The sequence below is a fragment of the Glycine soja genome, chromosome 18, assembly GCF_004193775.1.
Source record: "Glycine soja cultivar W05 chromosome 18, ASM419377v2, whole genome shotgun sequence".
Lineage (NCBI taxonomy): Eukaryota > Viridiplantae > Streptophyta > Magnoliopsida > Fabales > Fabaceae > Glycine > Glycine soja.
In genome coordinates, this window is record NC_041019.1 from 54959062 (window position 1) to 54982275 (window position 23214).

Below are 23214 nucleotides of genomic sequence, written 5' to 3' on the forward strand. Positions count from 1 at the left end.
ATTACCCGTGATCAAAATGCTAAAGTAATGGATTACTTTCTAATGAAATCAAAATGAATAATATTGAACATGAGACAACACACTTTTTTACTTTTTAGTATGTGTTCATTTTTTTAAAATTTCAATTTTGTTACCTAATAAACAGGTCACTCTTTAACAAGGGTGGTCTTTTTAAAGAAGGAATCAATAACATAATGAGTGTGTTGCTAACATTCTTATAATAGAGCAATTGAAAAAATACTAATAGAAATAACATTAAAAATGATAAACATTACTTCAGTTTTGACTGTTGAGGTCTCACCCTCCTGTATTCCTTCCAATAGCCAGTTTGCTGTTACAGCTTTTCTTACAGATGTTTTACAAGATGTTCAAAAATGAAAAGAAAAAAAAATGCTGCACTATTGATGAGAAAAATAAGGGTTAAATTACTCAGTTGGTTAAGTGTTTGATAATTTTCAAGTCCCTAAATTAAGTTTTTTTTAGTTGAATTCCTAAAACTTATAAACTTCCATAAATTGCCATTTTCTTAGCTGGTAATAAACTAATCCTAGGGACCTGCTATTTTAGTCTATGGATCCAAAAAAAGAACTTTAGGGACTTGTTTGAAATTTTCCAAATAATTTAGAGACCAATTGAATAATTTAACAAAAAATAAAAAGACTTTTATAGTTCCATTTCTTTGAAAAACCACTGTGACTTGTTTAGCTAGCAAAGTAAACATTGATATCCAAGTTGACGAACACGGTTTTCACTCTTCAGGTTAACAGGTAGAAAGACTATCAATAACCTTGAGGTAGAAGTTCCAACTTTGACTTCGTTCATTGATAGCTTCTTGACCAAATGGGTGCTGCTCAACATACTTCACCATATTTTCAGCATTTGCTAATCCATCCAAATATTGTCGCAGATCACCTCCAACAGCTGTCATAATTCATTTATGTCAATAATAAAGCCTTGCATAAGCTTTGGAAATCATAAAAAGGGAGTACACACTGATCAGTGCTCACCACTAGATAATAGTGCTTCAATCAGAAAACAAATGATCCATTAATGCATATTGTTGTGGATGCAAAATTATAATGCACCAAAAGGAATACGTCTCTCATAAAAAGCCTAGTTTAAGCTAAAGGAATAGGGAATCACTTGATTATGTTTCTACGTATGCCATACAGATCCTATAATATTTATTTTCCCTTCCTTTTTCCTATGCCTCTATGACTTGAAGCCAAATGTTAAAAGAAAGCTAAATATAAAGGTTAAGTACACAAGAGAAGCAATACAGAACGATCAAAATCAGTTAACTCTCCCTAGTCCATTAGCAAAATCTAGTCCATTAGAAGGTCATTTTGTAGTTTGTACCATACCTAGTGAATTGTCACTTTCATTCTGAAATCTGAACGTGCGCGGGAACACTGAGTTGTATGGCTAAAATGATTTATCAAAACATTCAAGAGCAAGTTAGTAAACAGTCTAGAAATGCGCAGGTGACATAGATACTCTAAAAATTGGAAAAAAAAGAAAGAAAGAACATTTTGTTTACTGGATTAAGCAATGCCTTGTACGGAGAATCATCCAACAGCAATGTATTTGATTGATTGAAGTATCCCTTCTCCCATGGAAGATTAGAATCATGTTTCTCCCAAATTTTCCTCAAATCCTTAAAAACCAGTGGCTTCTGCTTGTTTTCAAGAGTTTTGAAACTTGTTTTGGTACAATAAGAAAGATCCTACGAAAGTCAAGAATATTTAACATGAAATGATAGGCCTCGAGGTAACTCCATCGAAAACAACTAGTTAGGTTGAAACTAATAAAAGCATCAATCAAGAAAGAATTCCCACACCATGGCATGATAAAATAACATTCTAAATTGTACAGAAGAAGTATAATGCTTGCAAAGTTAGTGCAATCTCATCCCGTGTACAAAACAAACACCCTAGACAGGGGGAAAAAAAGAGAAAATTAATAATTTAATTTAATTTCCATGCAGTGGCAATATAACTAAGGAATAGAATTGTACAACTGAAAACCTGTATAATCCCTATGTATAATATCAAGTATATAAAAAGAAAAAAAGAAAAAAAATATAAATCACTGTTAGCTTTTATTCAACATGGTCGATCAAAATCCCACAAGCCTACACATATATGATTTATACCAAATTTACTAAAACAGGTTTTCCAGAGGACAAATTATTTGAAAATGAGGAACAAAATAACATGATTCAGAGATAATGGATAAAATACTTACCCAACAAAAAAGCAACCTTTCTTTCATGTTTCCCATCAAACGATTAATGACATTGTTAATATTTTTCCTATAAAATAATAACACCCAAAAATTAATATGCCACCACTAATTGCTTATAATATAAAAGACCCCAATCGGAAAATGGGGATAGCTACTGAAACAATAATGCAGACAAAGAGAACACCAGAAGTTTTTAAGTGACATTTTAGAAAAGATGGTTGAAGAATACTTGGTTCTTGAAGACCATACAGCCACTTCAAATTTCTCAAAGCAGAAGTTCAGAAACTCAAGATAAAAAGGCCTCTTGAACACTGAAATGAAACACAAACCCTATTAGTAAAGAATGCAAGGCACAGACTTTTAGTATAGAAAAGTAGAATAACACAGTTGTTTCTCACTTGCTTTCTTTCCTACCATTGCATCTGGTTTACGGTACTTTGGAGGGGGAGAAACTATGTCCACAAGCAGCCCATTTAGATCAAGAATAATAAGCTTTTTCTTCAAACACACAATTGATGGTCTAACTGTAGAAATTTGCAAAGTTTTTTGCCTATATAATTTCCTCAATTCATTACTACGAGAAACTTGCTTATCACTATTTGTTTCATCTAATACAGATGACTCAGTATTCATAGTACTTTTTATACCTTCCTTTGGTATGCGACGAACTAATTTTTTTCTTTTTCTTTTCTCTCTACGGGGTTGTTTATCACTATTTGTTTCATCTAATACAGTTGACTCAGTATTCATAGTATCTTTTATACCTTCCTTTGGTATGTGACAAACTAATTTTTTTCTTTTCTCTCTACGGGGTTGTTTATCACTATTTGTTTCATCTAATGCAGTTGACTCATTATTCATAGTATTTTTTATACCTTCCTTTGGTATGCGACAAACTAATTTTTTTCTTTTTCTTTTTCTTTTCTCTCTACGGGGTTGTTTATCACTATTTGCTTCATCTAATACAGTTGACTCAGTATTCATAGTATTTTTAATACCTTCCTTTGGTCTGTGACAAACTAATTTTTTTCTTTGCTCTCTACTGGGTTCCATCCTATGTGTCTTGTTATCTAAGTAAATTAATAATGCAAGTAACACTATAATCCCTGTATAGATGACAGCTCCCAAGGTTTATAGAATCCTCTACTCCCCCATTGTCTTTTGTCCAAATGAACTCTGCAAATACAGACATCAGAGGATTCAAATGATGTAATAGAATTATATTTTTTAGAAAAAACAAGCAACTAAAAACAAATACTAGTAATAGATCAGGATTACAATAACATATACATACTGCTAGAAGCAAAAACTCAATTTTTTCCAGAACCAAATAAAAAAGATTCTAGTCTTCCATCACCCAATTTATGAGACTGGCTTCTTCAATATTTTGAAGCATGCAAGTCCCCTCTATTCACTTTCATTTTTCAGTTACCTAATACCTACCCAACTAAGTGTGCTGCATTCTCGATTCAAGTGGAGCAGTAATCAGCTGGAATTGAGAAGGCACTTCAAAATATAAAGTTTTAATTAGCCTAGCCATAACAAGTTCAACATCTTAAACAAGAATTAATTCTGTTGCTCTTACAACTCTAGCAAAATCTTTACAAATGACGCAGCTTGCAGCTATGGAAAGGCATGGCTTTGTGGTCGGCAAAGTAAATGCAAAAGATTTTTACACTATTATCTAATAACAAATCATCATAAATTCATAAATGATAAGAATTTTTACAATAAGAGAGTCATACATACCAACGATCGAATAATATAAAGTGGTGATTGTATTCTTCTACTAACCTGGCAGTGGCAGACGGTTGACGGCGGCGGTTCAAAGTTCAAACAGCCCTTGCCGTGAGAAAGTGGTTACCAAGTTAAGATCTATTGAGTGTCTTAGGTTTTGTGGTGACGATAAGGGGGCGGCGCAGCGGAAGAGCGGCAAATTGAGATACCTAAATCATAACTAGATCCAACCTTCACCCTAAGAATCTTTTTTTTACACCCCCACTTCGAATCATATTATTGGAAAAACAAAAATCAAGTAATTAAATAAATATGTTTAATGAAGTCAGGTTAATATTTAATAATAATAAAAAATTCAAAATTTATTTACCTCTCCATCGAATTTTAAATTAGATTAGATTTTTATTCCACGTTCAACAAGAAGATTAAGACCACAAAATATTATTGAAAAAAATTATTTAATTTCTAAATTATATTAAGAATTATATTTAAAAAGAATACAAATTAAATTAAATACTCAATATATTATTTTGTGAATAATCAATAGAGGCCTAAAAGCCTCTTGGGAAACAAAGTTTGAACTGAATCAGCTCTTAAGGTTAAGAATAAAATTAGGAGCAAAATAAAAAACATGATATGCTATATCATCATCCAAGGCACGTTTGACCAAAACTTCTGCAACTTGATTTGATTTGCTTATCTCAACACATGATTCTATAAAAGATTTCCAACCATATTATAGAAAGGATGGAGGCTGGTAGACTGGTATAACTTCCTCCCAACAATATCATTTCAGTAAGTGAATCCGAATATGATACATAACTTAATGACTCTTAAAAATATTCTTATTAAAAAAATCTTCTAAGCATTTTCTCTATAAAAAATTGCTCCAAAAAAATATTAATCAAAATGAGAATTTATATTCATAACCAAACTTATACATGAGTCATTGTTTAAGAGCATCAAACTTAATTCTATTCCGGCCAATAGCATGTTGGTAGTTACATGTTTCATTTTAAGATCATGTATTGAATACTTATTTATTTTTAAAATTTGTTCCTTTTAAATTATTTCATGATTTTAATATCAAATTTAATTTGATTTAATAAATAACTCAAAAAAAATTCTTTCTCAAATTTCCCAAATCACTATATTTTTTATCTATATATTTGATTTTATTATGTAATTATCTCTTTCAATCAATTTTGTTCATATTTATTTCCAAATAAAATTTTAATATTTTTTTAATAAGTTATCAATAGTTGAAAAACCTTATATCACAATATAAAATTATTTATCATAAATCCAACATAATTTATTTGTTAGAAATATTGACTTATTACAAATTTTAATTATAGTATAATTTGTATATTAATTTTTTTATAATAAATTTGTTATATAAAAACAAACATTTATCTTCTACATTACATATACTAAAATACCTCATGTACCCAAAAAATAATAAAATACTAATATATTTGGTTTTCAATTTATATAATTTTTACAAAAAAAAAATCATTTCAAAATGGACTACGAAAGCCCTAATTAGGATTATGTTTAGGACTTTTTAATACAAAAAGAAAAGGAATTTTGTCATAAATTAAGGCATATGGGTTTGGGCTTTACGTTTCTATTGGAACCGGACTTGAAGATTTAAATCCAAGTAATAAGAGGGCTTTTACATCTTTCACCTCCAGAGAACTTGAATGGACACAAATACCCCTGCACCACCACCGAGCCCCCTCCCCTCCAAAGTGGTTGCCATCAACAAATGCCTCCTATGAAAACTGCATTAGCAACGCCAAACACGACTTAACTTCGGATTACACCACTTTGTCAAGGTCACAATTTTTTTTATAAATTAACTCTATTCTGAAAAGACCTTTCCATAATTGTAAAACATATTTTTTAGAAGGTCTTTCTAGAAGACACTAATCTTTTTTACACTTCTAGAAAGGCCTTTTCAGAAGTGTTAAAACATGCTTTTGGAAAAGCCTTTCAAAAATTATGCAAACATACTTTCGAAAATGTATTTCTGTAAGTACGCAAATATACTTCCCAAAAGGTCTTTTTAGAAGAACTAATTTACATAATTTTGAAAAGATCTTTTTGGAAGTATAAAAAAATTAGTGACTTCTGGACATATTTTTTGGAGTAGGGTTGCATTCTACATCTCTCTTTCATCCTTGATTATGTCTGCACCTTCTTTCCAACATTAGAGTTGCCAATGGTGGTGTTGAGTGGTTGGGTGGAGGTGAGACAAGGTGGTGATGGGTGGTTAGCTGCAGGGGTAATTTTGTGTGTTTGAGGTTTTTTGGAGGTGTACGAAGCAAAAATAGAAGTGTGGGAAGTAAAAGCCCAATCAGTTATAATACATTTTTTTCTTGTTTTAGTTTCTGTTGTTCACCCAGCAAAGCAAAGTCGTGCTAAATCCTAACATCCCTTTGCCCTTTGAAAAATTTCAAAGATTTTTTATATAGCATGAGAGTGTGCAAACACACACACGCACAAGAGTAAAAAAGACATTTGTAATTTTGTACAGATAGTAAGTTTATCTTTTACGGAAATGTATTTTTTAAATAAAAAAAAGTGTACAAGCAGAGAAACTTTTTAATTTTGCATGGCGAATTTTTAAGAAAAACATTAATTATATTCTATCGATTTAAATGAATGAAGTAAAATATCTCTTGTGAGGTTATGTGATAATAATTGTAGACGTTGAATCTTTAACAAGAAGCACAACTTCTTCACAGAACCACAATTAAGTCGAAATTAATGTTTAAATTATTGGTAGTACCTCCAAACTCCAATTACTAGGTGGAGCTATGGCGGGACAGATAAGAAGAATGAAAGTTAAAACTTACCATCACTGGCAATCTGGCATCACAAGAAAAATTCTTCCGTGCAATGGTTGGTGCGTGGAATATTGAGTCAAGAATTTGTGTTCCTTGTGTCTGCACCATAATACGACTCAAAACCAGGTCTCTTGCTTCCCCCAAATACTCCCTCTATATTTTACAGAGTAAAAAATTATTGATCATACTTAAATATTAATAAATTTAACTAATTTTATTTTATATAATATTATTATTTTTAAAACACTCTTTATTTAATTTTAATTCATTTTCAATAACTTATGATAATAAGTTTTATTAAATAACATTTTAAAAATAATCTTATTTTTTTATTTAAAATTAGAAAAATTAAATAATGTTAACTAATTTCTTTGTTAGTGTAAATTTAATTATTTTTATTTATATATAAATATAAAAAGAATACTTGTGAATTCTTTTTGGTGAGGAAAAGTACTTGTGAAATCGCCATTATTAACTCATATGCTAAGCAATAATTATATTTTTATATAAGGTGATTTGACATTGAAGAATTTGACTATGCTGGAATTTCCAAAAAGAATGAAGAAATATGAAGAGTTATTTAGTTTGAAAAAGTCTCTTTTATTTTAATTTTTTATTATAAAATTAGTAATTTATTTCGATGTTTTAATAAGAAATAGTATAAAATAATTTTCTATTGTTTCATGTTTTATTTCTTGTTTCCACTATTTTTTATATGAACTTTTTAAAATTGTTTTAAGATGTGCTTTCTTTATTAGGGTTAGAGATTGTTTATCGAGAGTCTCAAAGTGTATTTTGTTATACATTTAGGTTTAGCATGTGATATATAAGATTAGCTAGATTAGAGTCTTATCATATTTTTCAGAGAGAAAATATAATAGAGGTATTAATGAGATATCATTAGATCATGATGAAATATGTTAAGATATGACAAGAATACGATTAAACACATAATAAAAGTCAAAACAACAAGCAAAGGAGTTGGGGGAAGGGGGATGCGTGCATTCGAATGGAAGTGGGTTGGTCGGGATCCAACCTAAATGGAACACTATGTTTGGTCTAGGTATGGCAATGGACCCCGAATCTGAAGGGTCCACCTCGATTTTGATGAGAAAAACTCGAGTTAACTGGGGTTGGGGTCGGGGTCGAGTTCGGGTTTCCTCCTATAGTCAAAGTCAGGTTCAGGGTTAAGAATTAATACTCGTCCCAAACCCGTCCATGAACCCGTCCTGCTAATAATTAATTTACAAAAATATCCCTACATATATATAACACACTAAAACCTAAAATTATTAGATAGGATTTCATGTTATTGTTGGATTGAATTTTATGTTGTAATGTACAATCTAAAAATATGTTGTGGTTGTTATTCAAAATTGTATTTTTCATTCTATAAAAAATTATATTTTTATAGGATTTTATAAGCATGTCGAGGTGGAAATAAGGGATAAATCTAGAGTCCCATTGGATTTTGCGGGTGGGGGTAGGGTAAGTAAAATCCGACTCCGACCTGTCTCGTTGCCATGCCTTTGATCCATGGTTAGCTGAATAGTCCACAACCATTCAAGCTTGAATTCATATGCATTGAGAGGATATAAGTACAAAGTTGATAAATTAATACTTGAGAGAGACATAACCTCTGAACCTCAACTATGAAGTGTGAAGAGACTAAGATGAATTGACATGAAAATAATGTGTTTGACCTTGACACTAGGTTGACCAAAGATGCAAAAATAAAAATAAAAATAAAAATATTATAAAAAAATTGTCTTATTAATGTTGTAAATATTTATTTAAAGTTTGTAAATGAAATATGTACTTCTCTAAAACATGTTTGACAAAATATACAATAATTGAGAATTGGCTATCCTCTAGCCAATAAAAACAAGAAAAAGTTATGAGAAGCTTCATAGAAAAAGCATTTAGTTATCCCAATGATTAGGCCTTAGGGATCAAACTTTATTAAAGGACATCACTTGCCTCCCACTACTTGCAAACAATATATGAGGAAAACTAAGGTAGCTATGAATATGGTGCCTCCCTCATCTCATGCATCATCAATTGCCACACTGTGCTGCCCACCTAACCTAATTTCCAATGTACCGACCGACATGTCCGTGAAATAGTTCGGACCACGCATCAAATGACACAACCACATTTTCATCCGCGTCTTGCTACGATTTAAATGAAATTGTTATTATTTTTTAATATCGTTAAATCAGCTGTTTTCAGGTGAACTGAGATTAAATTATTAAAGCCTCACGCTCACACAAACTTGGCGAATTTAATGTATAAAATCAATTTTTAACCTTTTTATTAAAAAACTTTAACATTTATTTAATAGACTGTACGTGTATAGCCACATATATCTACATATTGGAGAAAAAGGAATCGCCAACACTTAAATGGAACTCATTATAGCTAGGTACAGTGAATCATTGCAAGTATAATGCAAATAGCGGTACTCATATCCCTATCTTTAAAGTTGTATGGAGAATCAATAATCATATACGTTATAAAATCATTTACCAGAAAAAAAAATATCATATATATGTTATCCAAGTTACCGGCAGTCTTAATTGACCAGATCCTTAAAGCTAATTGGTCGTGCCAATAAGTTCAATCAATTTATAATATATATTGTAACTTGTTAGTTGCTACTTTGCAGAAGGGATCACTGGGATCATGTGCATTTCATGCACGCCATGATTGTAGATTCACATGCTTGAGCATATGCAATGTTCGTCCTAGCTATTGGAAGTTTGTAAGATACGAAATTTTTTATGGCCCTTTGATGCATCCTTATGCTGAAAAGCTTTGTACAAGACAGTAGTGTAAATGTGTAATATATAGTGGTCCTGATTGAGAAATACTGTTTAAAGAGTGGTCCTGAGTGATTTGAAATCTGAGGAAATGGAATTTGGTTTGTATGTGGATTGCTAAATCTGAAGAAAAGTTCTGCCTTCGTTAACAATTTAGCAATCAATTCTGCCTTTTTTGCGTATAGCAAAGTTCTGCCTTCTTTGCTTATTTTCAACACACACTAACTTTAGAAACTAAGCTTTTTTTTCTGGAAAAGAGATGTGTCATTACTTAATTCGCTATTGTAGGAATTATTATTTGTTGTCATTTGTGAAATACGATTTAATTACCTTGTCACTTTTTATGAAACTCTTTTATCTAATTTACACCCTTTAAAAAATTGGTTAACTTAGTGAGAGAATAATTCAAAAATTTAATTTCAAATATTAAAGATGTTATTTGGATAAAGATAAGGATATGTAAGTTGTATTTAAGGGAGTCCTTGTGAAGAAACAAGGCACTACCAAGTAAGAGGGCGTTTGTCTAGTGGAAAAAAGAAGTGAAAATTAATGGTTCGAACGGGAAAAATGCTTAAAAGGTTTTTATACAACAGGCAAGTCACCGCTTAATAGTATTGGCTTAAGCATTGTCTAGGTCGTAGCTTCTCATTTTTTAGAAATTCAAAAGATAAAAAAATGAGAGATTTTTTCAATTTTGACGCTTAGATTATCAGTGACAGGTAGGTCATTAATTATCAATCACAACATAGTCATTACTTATATTTTAAAAAATTAAAAATAACGACTAGGCCATCACTCACCTTTAAAAAAATTACTTAGCTTTAAATACATTTCTTTTCAAAATTACCAGCAGTGACCTAGTTGTTGCTTACATTAATTTTTAAAAAATAATATTATGCTTTAGCATTGCATTTATTGACCACTTGGTCGTCGCTATGTCTGACAATTTCGTGGTCATCGTTGTTATTGATTGATCTGCTGCTATTTTGGTGCATTTATTTTGGTGACTTGTTGTAGAGACAGATAAAAAGAAAGGAAAGCTAAAGTGATAATATAGAAATGAAACTACATTCATTAATATTTTTTTAATATTTTTCTAGAATTAATTATACATTGTCATACAATTATACAATGTCAAAGAAAACTGTACAAAAAAATGATAAATAAAGTTTTTTTAAAGGTAAATGCCGTCAAATAAAGTTAATATGAAAGAAAATAAAAGAAATATATTTGAATTAACTCAAGTTCATAACCAACAAGAGAAGCTCTACGGAAAGGAGAAGAAATATCACAGCCCTTGTTTTTGGTATAAAAGATTGAACTTTTTTAAGGGAAAAAATACAAAAAAGTAATAAACTTGTTGAATATTAAGTTAAAGATGACTAACTTGTTGAACGTTCTTGAGCCAAATTAATAAAAAAATAGTTAACTTTAACTTTATCATAACTGAAGTTAGAACTAACTAATTAACGAATTGAAATAGACCAATTTATTTTCTTTTATTGATAAATAGACCAACTTTTTTGACATTTAAAAACCAGAGGACTGAAATGAAATTTAAACGAAAGTTAAAACACTAAACAAAATATATAGTTAACTCGGGATGGATGCAACATGGGACTTTAGCCGTTCCAGTGTTTTACGAGGTTTTTTTTTAAAAAAAAAATCATTGTTTTAACTTTTCCGAGTTTAATTAAGGAGAGGAGTATGAAAAATTTGTCTAAACTATTAATAATAATGCTCAGTTATAAAACTAATTTGTACAAAAACTATTAAATTAGTGTTAAGAGAATTAAATTGCATGAGATTCATTGTCATTGTTGATCATCACAGATAATGTGAATATATGCACCTTAATGTTAGAATTGAAGAAGATTTATGTGTTTTTTAGTCCTCTAAGTATCACAATTATAAATTTTTTGATTTTTAATTGCATCAATCGAGTTTCTTAAGATTTTTCTTATTTACAATCAGGCCATGGTATCATCCAATATTTAATAAAAATATCTAATATAACAAATTAACAATGCATAACATGATTGTGAGTAAATATAATATGCTAGCTAAAAAATATAAAATATTTGAACTACAATGACCTACAAAAGTACTTTAAATCTGACTATATGTATTATTTATAAAAAAAATAAAGGTATGCCTTTCCTTTCTAAAAAAATAAATGATTTAAATATCAGATGAAACTATAATAGAAGAACCAAATTATAAATGAGAGAAAACTTAATAGACCTAATTGATGCAATCAGAACATGAAAACCTAAAATTGGGCCATCACAATAAATAAGAAACTAAAAATGTAAGTAAACAACGAAAGAAAGAAGATGAATATTATCTCTTTGAAATAATAGTAGTTATTTTAGGTTATGTTGGTAAAAATTAATTGAAAAATTAGTTGGAAATTAAAAAATTAATTAACAGATAAAAATTAATTACAAGTTAGAAATTTTTTTTATTGAATCATAAGTATTTAGTAAATTATTTATTGAAGGGGCTGAAAACTATAAATTATATAAATGAACATAAAATTTTACCTTAAATAGAAAAGATTAAAAATAAAATATAATAAATATTCAAAACAAAAGTAAAATAAATATAAAAAATAAAAGTTAATGTTTTAAAAAATACTATAAACTATGAAAAAAAATTATTTACCAAATAATCAAATAAAATTTTTAAATAGTGAAAAAGATAAAAATTAACTAAAATATCTTTACAAACACTCTTAATGTTTTCTAAAATCAATGATCATCAAACACTCTACATTTTAAGAAATAAGCTATTTTAATTGACTAATAAATTATCTTTGTATTCTATTAACATTGATTTTTCTCGGTTGACTCAATAAAGATACAATGAGATGATGATAAAAAATCAGAAAAAAATAATTTCTTATATTTTTTAAAGAATAATAAATAAATAAAATTATATTTGTCTAATGCATAATCGATATAATAAAATGGATGGAACACAGTTAAAAGTTGCGTCCATTAATCAACCATATATCGATCAAACTAGGATAAAAATTACCTCAATTTATAGTATATATATATATATATTATTAAATGAAGACTATTCACATTAACATTTATGTAGTTAGAATTTACTTGCCAGAAGGTTCAACTAGTTTTGCTAGCCCTATTTATTCTCAGGGACATGGGTATATTTATTCAATATAGTCACCTGCCTTCATCATTGTATACAAGAAAAATGGCTAAAGTAGGTGGGAAAAGCATTCGTGAGTGTGACACGTGCTATTAAAAATCAAGTGCTACTACTAGTACTAGTACGTATCACCAACATTTATTATCAAGGAATTAAAAATAGAAATATATTGATTTATCACTCACCTACTTAAAAAAGGATGAAAGAATTTATAAAAAATAATTATAATTTCTCATATTTCTTTTAATAAGTTTGTTAGCATTTTTTTAATGAAATATCGTTTATAATTTTTTTAAAAATAAATTTCATGATTAAATTTGTGACATAATATTTTATATGATGATAATTTATAAATAAATATTTAATTAAAATGTTTATTTAAATGTATATCCTTGAGATGAATATTATGTAAAATTTAAAAAATACTATTTAAATTGTTAATTAATATATTAAATACTTTTTGTAAGTTAATATTTATTTTATTCTTTCTAAAGAGTCTAAAATTACTTAACAAAATCTCATAAAGAAAAGAATTCCAAAACAATCTCAAAAAAAGAAAATGTAAATTGTTAACCTTCTTACAAAACATACAAAATTATTAGTTTATTTTTATTTAATACTATATTAATATTTGGAGGAATCATATGTAATTTTATTATTACTTACTGATCATGTGGGAATTCTAGAAGCTGAATTTTTTTTCTAAAATATACAATACATAATATTTTTATAGTGTGGAAACTTTGATAGTCAATGGCGTTGTAAAATTGTTTCTAAAACTTAGAACTGGCGGCACGTGGCTATAAGTTGTTTAAGACTTTAAATGTTAACAGTTCTTCTATAAAAAAAAAAAAAGAGTGTTAACAGCTCTCTTGTCAACCATTGTAAAATCATTTTGAAAATATAGTTTATGCAGCAATTAGTTTCATACTTTGACCATTCTCATGTATCAACAGTTGTAAAATTATGCTCAAAACAGAGAATAAATAATACATATTTAATTATTAGCAATTTCCTTGTTTCTAAAATATAGCATAACATATTTTAATGTCCGTTTTTTTTCTTAACTATTGATAATATTTTTAATCTCTTAAGAAAAATATATTACAAATCAATCATAAGAGACTTTAACTTTAATTAAATGATTTAAAATGTTATGATAATATAAATTGTTATAATAAATAAAACCAAGACTTAGAGACAGAATCATTTTCGTCTCTAAAGTATAAGGATTTAAGAAAAAAAAATTAAATTTTTTTTAAGTGATAAATAATCAAAAAATATATGTATTTTGTTAGTATGATAATATCAATTAATTTATTTAAGTCATTTTTAATTATATAATCTTATATTTAGATACATGCCTCTAAATTCTTCTCATTTTGATTTGATCCGAGTAGTATAATTCTCACCCCCTAAATTTGTGTTGGGTAATAACTAGACACAGTTAAAAAAATAGTTCTTGAGACAAAATAAAACACTGACAAATTATTTCATCTCTAAATATGATCTTTGAAATAAATTTATTTTCTTGTCTAAATATGATGTTATTTCATTCTTATTTTTTTTTACTTATTTTGGTAGTTGTGACTTTTGTGAATTAATTAAAATTAACTTATACTACTATATAAAATAGAGGGAGTATCATACATTAATTTATCCTTCAATCATGATCTATAGTTTTATAACATTTATTAATTTTCTTAAACTTGGAAAATAAAATTAAGGATACTCACTTTTCTATTTTACTGCAGACAATTATCTATATTTTTTCATTTTAAAGTAGTGATGCACTTTTATCTTCTTATAATTATTTTTTAAAATTATTTTTATAGAAATAGATATATTCAAAAATGTAAACTTTTGTAGGAAGACGTAAATTCATTCCACATTTTATATGATATTGAACTTATATTATTATAGTCTAGAATTTACTCAGCCACAATCTAATACCCTTATTTATGATTTGGGATTTCCTTAATCACCATTTAATACTCTTTTGACCATAATTTAATATCGTTTTTGTCATGACTTAGGATCTCTTCTGTCATGTCTTGGTACTCTCTTAACCACCACAAGAAGATTAAGGAATTTAACTTATCTTAATACTATCTCCTTCATATATTTTTTAATGTTTAAAGTTATTCCACATAAATTAAAAAATGTTTAATGGAATTAAAGATTATTATATTTGGATTAAAATAACCTTATCTAATAATTCTATCTTTGATACTTATGCCACTAGTGGGTATTAAATAATGTTATATTTGAGAAAAATACATTAATAATTAGACTTTTAGAAATTCTAAAACATCAAATATTTTTGAAAAAAATAAATAAAAAACTGCTTAAAAAATATGAAAATGAGGTAGTATTATATTAATATTGTTAGATAATCTCATATTATATATTCTTAATTAAGAAGTAAGACCTATGTACCTTGAGGTCCATAAATATATATTAGTGAGTATCTCAATACTAGTGAACTACATATATATACCGAAGTGAAGAATACAAAAATGAGTAAAACATTCATCCATCTTTAAACTGAAAGAACTTTCAACTAAAGTAATTCCATTTTATAAATTGCAAAAGACATGTCTATAGAAATTTGCATTCAGCAGTACAATAAATAACGAGATCATTTAAAGCCAATAAAGATGCCTTCCTCCTAAGCCATTTTTTAAAAACTGAAAGCCACTTTGTTAATCAACGTGTTCCTCCTAGTCTAAGTACGTATACCTAAGACTGGGACCCAACAGGTTAACAAGGAAATCGAAACCCAAAACTTTGATCCTAAACGCTAGCAGAAATCGAAACTCAAATATTGCCAATTCTCTTTGGATAATATTGGTAAATAAAGTACTGTGCATTTTACAATTTCTGTTGAGATCAGAAATACCATATTGATAAATAAAAAGGTATGTACCATAATCATTTAAATCATCAATTCATTGGCTTTCACTCCTTGTTGGGTAATAATGAATTGAAATGGCAATGTCACCATGTTCACAGTTATATATATATATATATATATAAAACAAGTTAACAACAATAATAAACATACTCAATTTTTCTCTCCCTGAAACTTCATGATGATTCTTACAATTTACAAATATCTCATACACATGTATACAATATAAAATATAAATTATGAAGTATGAAAAAAACTAAACTTATAAAATATTCATAATTAATATAATTAACATATAAAAATTAAGTATTAAAAATATATTCATTCTGTAAAATGAGTTGTGTATTCTTTAATTTTAAAAACTATTTAATAGTTAAAAAATCTAATTAATTTAAAGATTTTGACTTTAAATTTAAAAGAAAAGAGATAGTTAACACGTGTATTTTATAAGAAAGAATAATTTCTAATTTAATATATAACAAACAATTATATATATATATATATATATATATATATATATATATATATATATATTATGTATATTCATTGCAATGCAGATAATGAATTGAAAGTTTGAAAGCAAAATAAAGTATTTATGTGAAAAAAGTTTTAATATCTTAAATATGTATTAGTCTCAAACCTATTTACTAAACAATATTATAGCATTAGAACAAGAATGGCATAAGATAGCCTACTAGAGTTAGTCTAGCTAGTTATAAAGATTTGACTAGTAGTCAACATGAGATATAGTTTAAACTTTATTATCGGAGAATAGATTGAATGACAATACTAATTTAAAAAGTCAATCCAATATTTTACTCTATTTTCCCACAATTGGTCATTATATCACTTTAGTCATCTAATTTAATCTAGTGTGTTTGCGTTAATACGTGCACATCCTTTGTTATCTTTTATAAATTTTTTATTTTTTATTGTTTCTTGTTTTCATATAAATAAATCTCACTTATTTTTATATTATTTAATGAAATTATTTTAAAAATATTTTTATTTAATATGAAATTTATGTTTGTTATCAACTTTAAATGAAACTTAATTTTGAAAAAAATATTTTTCAGTTAAAATTCATACTATTCTGTTTAATGAAGTTAACTAATTTTTGTTAATAACTGAATTTAAAAATTCTAATAAAAGAGAACGGTTGAAGTATATTTATCAATATTTTGACATCGTATTCTAAACTTATGTAAAATTTAATGGATAATATATATTAGAGTAAAATATGTTGACGGTTTCTAATAAATATTTAAATTTATTTATTTATTTTTTAATAAAACAAAATTTTTATTTTTGATATTTATTGGTACTGAATAAATTAATAAATTTAAGGATTATTTTCTGATAAATTTTTTAATTTGTTATTAATTTCTTTAAAATCTAATAACAAATAAAAAATAAACATAAAATTGATTAATTTATCAAAAGATTAAAAATAATATTAAGAATAAAAAATAAAATTATTATTTTATTAAGAACTCAATAAAAATTATAAGAAAAAATTTAAATATTTATTAGGAATAAAAGCATATTTAAATTTAAATATTTATTGTTTAGGTCTCAACTAAGATACCTTTGGAAAAATTTTCAAAAATCTCTCTTCAATGCAAATGACTCTTTTACCTTCCAAAAAGAATAATCTTTAAAGTGTTGAAAAAGTGAACAAAATTTCGTCACAGGAAAATAGATACGTTTCCCATTCGAAAACGAAATTGAAACTATCAATTCAGGATCATTATTATAGTATTTATTAACAGATTTAATTCTGGGCAGACGTATTTTTTGAAGCGTACGTCAAATGTTGTTTCCTGTTAACTAACGAAGACAACAAAGTCTGTTTTGCTGGCAACTACACCTCACTGAAGCTTCCTCAACCGAACCCCACGCCACGCTACGACGCGTCGTTTCATTATTATTCATAGTCTTCTTTTGCATGCGCCACCAACACCATCAATTCAATTCCAATGGGTAATATCTGCGCTCGTTTGAAGTCGAAGCCGCCGCCGCAATCCTCAGCCAAGAAGCGTTCCTCTTCCCGCCGAGAGAGGAGGCTCGACGACGCCGCGATTCGCGAGCAGGCCATCGCCGCCGCGATTCTCTTCAAGCAGCACCAGCAACAGCAGCAATTCGATCGCTCCACTTCGCTTCGGTATCCGAATGGAGTCTCCAAGAAGAATAACAGCAACACCTTGCCAAGGAGTTCGAGTTCCAGGGCAAGGTCCCTCACCGACCCTCTCCTTCAACCTCACCAGCTTCTCAATCAGGTAAAGGAAAAAAAAACACTGTTTGCATTTTTTTTATTGTAACTCGATCGTCACGGTCTTGATTTGAAGCCAAGGTTTCAAATTGCGGCTGCAGATCCTTTACATCGGAACCGAAATCGAGACAGTTTTTTAAAAACTTTTGAAGAAAAAAAAGAGTCATCGTGTGTTTTTTTCTGTTGATTTGGTTTGTTGCTGTACTCGTGTCGGGTGATATTGAATTTTTTTTACGATTTAGTTAATATTTTTGTGGATTTGGTTTGTTATACTCGTGCTGGGTGATTTTTGGAAATTTTGGTGATTAAGGTAGGTAATTTTGGACTTTGGAGTAATGAAATTATTGCTTTCTTTTTTGGTCACAACGTGATCATTGTTTTCTGGTTATTAGTTTTTTTTTTTAGTGTCTAAAATCTAATTTGATTTCAGGGGCGTTGCTACGAAGTGAAAGGAAGCCTATGCTTCTTGTCGGGTTTGATGTTTGTGACATTATCTTTTTATATCCAAATTCGAGTTTTGGTTGATGACGTGGTCTTGATAATTACTGGATGGAGTTTCTATGATGATGATGATGGAGTTTTCTTAGAGTTGAAGTAGAAAAAAGATGTGAGAAATAGAATGAGATGTTGTAGACAGTGTTAGGATTCTGGAATGTATCATCTACACCCCATACTATTATTAGTTCAAGAGGAAATTGTGCAGACATGTGTTAAAGCATTATTGGGGTCATGTGCTATAGGTACTTAAAATAGAATTTTGGACTAGAATAATGTGCTTTAGACTTGAATAATGGAAGGGCGTGTGAAGGAGGTGAGGTTTGTCCTTTTGAAGTGTTTTTTACTGAAAGTTTGGTATAGCTTTGAAGGGAACCTTATTTTGCTTCTTTCTTGTCACAACAGAGATGTCAGGGTTTCTGGAGTGACATTGAAATTCAGATGGGTCTAGTACTGTTCTTTCTGAATTGAGATTGTAAATGTTGCATCATTTTCTTAATCCAACATTTATATTAAAAAATCCCCATCTTTTAACCCTGATAAGGTGATATATAAAACATGACTTCATTCTTATTTATTTATTTTTGTAACTATAGCAAAAAAAATGGTATGCTGTTTATACTTTCATGTTATCTTTGCCAGTTATGTGGTGAAAATGTAAGTGCAATATTTGTTTTTAGTTCAGATACTAAGAGTTCTTCACATCATTCCATCTTTGTTGGCGTGTCTCCTTTAGCTTACACATACAGCTTTTCAAATTGACAGGGTGTGAATGTCGATGATCTTGAGACAAATCATATTGTCCTTGTTCACGGAGGTGGCTTCGGGGCCTGGTGTTGGTACAAATCCATAGCACTTCTAGAAGAAAGTGGTTACAAAGTAGCTGCCATAGATTTAACTGGTTCGGGCGTGAGTTCATTTGATACAAACATCATTACAAGTCTGTCACAATATGTGAAGCCACTTACTGACTTCCTTGAAAAACTTCCGGAAGGCAAAAAGGTATGTGTATAGCTTTCTGATTTTATAACTAATGGATTGGTTTATTCTATCCTTATTATATATCTCTATTGACTGTGTTCTAGTATTTAAATGGAAGTAGGATGCTTGACTTTTAGCATATATGATATTAAGCACACACAAAAACACATGTAATAGTTTGTAGTGTAGTTATGAATTCCAACGCAGGTTAACTTCCAAGGAGAGAAGTTAAGGAATGGATATTCCCATGGATAAAGATATCCTATATGTAATTTTGTAGTTTAAAATGAGAGAAATTTGATTTAATTGTGGAAACAAATTAGGACAAAAAAAGGTGCTGAAAAGCAAAGAAATGGATTTATAGAAAAAGGTGTAAATGGATTGGATGGATTGCAGTGTATAATTGCAAAAATCATTTAATGAACACATAAAAATTAGTACAACTTTCCTAAAATTGCTTAGGATATGTGGTGACTAGTGAAATTCTTAATAGTGTTGCAAAATTTAGTTTTTTTTCTCTCTATATTTTTACAAGGGTTAAAAGATTCAATTTAGCTTGGTACTGATTGAACTAATTGTATTTGGAAACAGACTGTAGTTTTCATCTATTCCATTTAAATCACATTGATGAAAATCTGTTTGAAATGTAAATGTTTCACCCTCAGTTCACTCCGTGGAGGACACTGATGGTTTACTATTGGGCCATTTGGCATTGTTGCTTACTAGGATATGATATTTGGTATCACAAAATCTACATCTGAGAACAAGTTCTTTGGGAATTTTCTTTCCATATATTTCTTACTTTTCTTTTTTGGATTCTTGTGAAGGTTATCTTGGTTGGGCATGATTTTGGAGGGGCATGTATATCATATGCAATGGAGATGTTTCCTCTTAAGATTTCCAAGGCTGTCTTTGTTGCTGCAGCAATGTTGACTAGTGGTCAAAGTACTCTTGATATTATTTCTCAACAGGTTTTTTCACTGCTGCTGCATCTTCATTTTCACTTGTTCTGTAATCTGAAATCTGAAAATCTCTACCAAACAAGTTACACAATGGAAAAGGCAGTGCATTTATGCAGCCATTTTACTTCAATTCTATTTCATGGTTTATGTTGAGAAGTATCTATAATTCATAAAAAATACATAGGTTCTATTCCACCCATTTGAAAGTTAAAAAGCCATTTGCCAGACTTACACACATTCTTTATGGCTGGTGCATAATAATATGCATTAACATTTTGCTAAATTGATAATCTTACTATCATTTATAGTAAAATTATGATATCACACTCCTTTGGAGTAGAATGCTTATAATTTTGAAGGAACTAGAGATTGGAAATAGATACAAAGGGCATCATAATTATTATATAATTTTTGCTGGTTGTATGCAATGCAGCGGCATTGGGTATAAATTAAGAATTCTCATATCCTTTTAGTAATGTCTTGATTGTGGCTATCTGATGCAGGCAGGTTCAAATGATCTTATGCAACAAGCTCAGACTTTTATATATGCTAATGGGAATGATCACCCTCCCACTTCTTTTGATATGGACAAGTCATTATTGAGGGATTTGTTATTCAACCAAAGTCCCACCAAAGTAAGTAGTTTGGGTGGTGCCAAATTTCCCCTTCCTCTTCCCTGTCAAAGGGAACAAACAGAAACCTTCTATTGCTACTACTGCTACATGGACATTTTTTTAAAAGTAAAATGACAATACCTGAAAGTGACTAATAAATTCTTCATATCCGGTCTCTTATTCAATCTGAGTTGATACAGATATGCAAACTATTTGTTGGCATTTGATGATTTGATTTTTGTGTAAACCATTTAATTAGTTGATCATAGATTTATTGGGGACTCAACTGCTAATCAGAGTGAGAATTTTTACATTTTTTGTTTTAATTTGATCTCATAAGTTTAAAAAATTTCACTTTGGTCCCTTAAAGAGTCTCTAGACCAAATTGGTCTTTTTGTCAGTTTTTTGCGTGGTTAATTTTGGCTGACATGACAAACATCCATCTGACCTGACATTTCTCAGTTTGCCATGTGTTATTTGTTTCAATCCTTTTCATAGTCTTGTGAGCTTGTATCTATTACCTTAACCCTCCTTGTTTGTTGTTTGCTTTCTAAATGCAGGATATTGCACTAGCATCTGTCTCAATGAGGTCTGTACCATTTGCACCAGTTTTAGAGAAGGTTTCCCTTTCAGACCTGAAATATGGATCTGTAAGGAGGTTTTATATAGAAACTCTTGAAGACAATGCCATACCCATTTCACTCCAGGAGAACATGATAAATGCAAACCCCCCAGAAAAGGTTTTCCGTCTGAAGGGAGCTGATCATTCTCCTTTCTTCTCTAAGCCTCAAGCGCTGCATAAGTTATTGGTAGAAATCTCAAAGATCCTCTAAGAACATTCATTGGCTAAATTGTTTGTGCAGCCTACCCACGATAAAGCTTCAGTAACATGAAATAAGAATGTGCACTTGCCTTATTATTTAAGTCTTTTATTATGTGCAAGTTAAAATTTTGAAATCTAGCTTGTATACCCTGTAATTTGTAACTGGTATTACTTGCAACATAAAACTCACGTTAGATATTGAAGTACTACTAGTCAAAAGGTTCAGTATCGATTAGTTACCCCTAGACAGAAAATCCGTAACTTGTTGAGCCAGCAATGCAGGTTCACGTTGGTAAGATATCATAATGCAGAGGCACATTGCAGGAAGAGTTTTGAGCATCAAACGAGGAGCATCTTGAGAAGACTCCATGGAGCTACTACTTTTCTCTACACCCTTCCTTTTTTGTTTTAGGCAGTTTTTTTCCAATATTTTTAATTGCTACTCTAATAATAAGTGTTTTATACGTTTAGCAACTCGAGTAAATAAACTCTGCTTTGCTAAGTTACTGGAAAGCAGATATGCTGAAATTTTGGTGACTATAGTGATTGGTGATTATTATCGCCATCCCCTAAGGAGGAGTTAATGATAAAATGTAGTAAGAATAATCATTAAATCATGCTTGAGGGTTATGTGTTTTTGCCCGTATATAAAAGCATTACATCTCTATCAAACAATTATTCTCTGGAATGTAAGTTTGGGAATGCAGTATTCCTATGTTTGGTACAAGATATATAAATATATTCTCCGACATCATGTATTTATAAAAACATATTGTCAGACATAATGTATTTCCAGAAATGGTAATCATGTATTCTCACGGGAATGTAAAATAACTTTCCACTATCACCTTATTTTTATCTCATTTTTTTAAAAATATATTTATTTTTTAAATAATTTTTTGAAAACAATTCCAACGGTCGAGTGTTTACCAAAACATCTTGCGATAGAAAAATGATATAATTTAATCACGTAACAACTGCATTGTGTGCACGTGCGCGAGTGAAGGAAGGTAGGGATTAGTAGAGAGAGAATAAGGAATTTGTTAATTAGTAGTGGGTGGAGAAACTTATCACAAGAGTCCTAGAACATTTGTGATAGAACATCATAAGCATGATTGTGTAAATATCGAGAAATATTTCAAAATCTCACGATCTTATGATTTTTCACATGAAATCCGTCTAGGATCGCATCGATTCACGACCTTCCACATTAAACATCTTTATAGGAAAATCCGTGATAATGATATGGTATGGCCTCGAAGAGTTTTTACGCTGGAGATTATAAAAAATTGAAAAATGGAATAATATAATGCAG

General features: G+C 29.3%; 2 protein-coding genes across 4 annotated transcripts; one reads left to right on the forward strand and one right to left on the reverse strand.

Moving 5' to 3' along the window:
• Positions 1 to 229: 229 nt before the first annotated feature.
• On the reverse strand, positions 230 to 4253 carry LOC114397533 (ubiquitin-like domain-containing CTD phosphatase 1). 3 transcript variants are annotated; one of them, XM_028359606.1, is made up of 7 exons: positions 4042 to 4253; positions 2646 to 3423; positions 2477 to 2558; positions 2248 to 2314; positions 1556 to 1726; positions 1365 to 1425; positions 230 to 921 (listed from the first exon to the last, which is right to left on the reverse strand). In XM_028359606.1, the coding sequence occupies exons 2-7, from the start codon at positions 3298 to 3300 to the stop codon at positions 761 to 763; spliced, it is 1197 nt and encodes a 398-aa protein (XP_028215407.1). In that variant the 5' UTR covers positions 3301 to 3423; positions 4042 to 4253; the 3' UTR covers positions 230 to 760. The 3 variants fall into 3 exon arrangements, with proteins under 3 accessions (XP_028215407.1, XP_028215406.1, XP_028215408.1); XM_028359605.1 differs by having other exon boundaries at positions 1541 to 1726; positions 4042 to 4250; XM_028359607.1 differs by having other exon boundaries at positions 1541 to 1726; positions 2662 to 3423; positions 4042 to 4247.
• Positions 4254 to 17506: 13253 nt separating this feature from the next.
• Positions 17507 to 22571, forward strand: LOC114396770 (putative methylesterase 11, chloroplastic). The gene is made up of 5 exons (XM_028358920.1): positions 17507 to 18031; positions 19285 to 19521; positions 20328 to 20471; positions 20966 to 21097; positions 21637 to 22571. The coding sequence occupies exons 1-5, from the start codon at positions 17732 to 17734 to the stop codon at positions 21907 to 21909; spliced, it is 1086 nt and encodes a 361-aa protein (XP_028214721.1). The 5' UTR covers positions 17507 to 17731; the 3' UTR covers positions 21910 to 22571.
• Positions 22572 to 23214: the final 643 nt, after the last annotated feature.

Excerpts from the sequence above, each read along its gene's own strand:
- LOC114397533 (XM_028359605.1), bottom strand. The coding sequence starts at position 3,300 with ATGGAACCCAGTAGAGAGCAAAGAAAAAAATTAGTTTGTCACAGACCA. Across the intron at positions 2,315-2,476 it reads GTATGGTCTTCAAGAACCAA|GAAAAATATTAACAATGTCA; the intron begins GTATTCTTCAAC and ends ATTATTTTATAG. Across the intron at positions 1,426-1,540 it reads ACAAGGCATTGCTTAATCCA|CCATACAACTCAGTGTTCCC; the intron begins GTAAACAAAATG and ends AAATCATTTTAG.
- LOC114396770 (XM_028358920.1), top strand. The coding sequence starts at position 17,732 with ATGGGTAATATCTGCGCTCGTTTGAAGTCGAAGCCGCCGCCGCAATCC. Across the intron at positions 19,522-20,327 it reads AACTTCCGGAAGGCAAAAAG|GTTATCTTGGTTGGGCATGA; the intron begins GTATGTGTATAG and ends ATTCTTGTGAAG. Across the intron at positions 21,098-21,636 it reads TCAACCAAAGTCCCACCAAA|GATATTGCACTAGCATCTGT; the intron begins GTAAGTAGTTTG and ends TTCTAAATGCAG.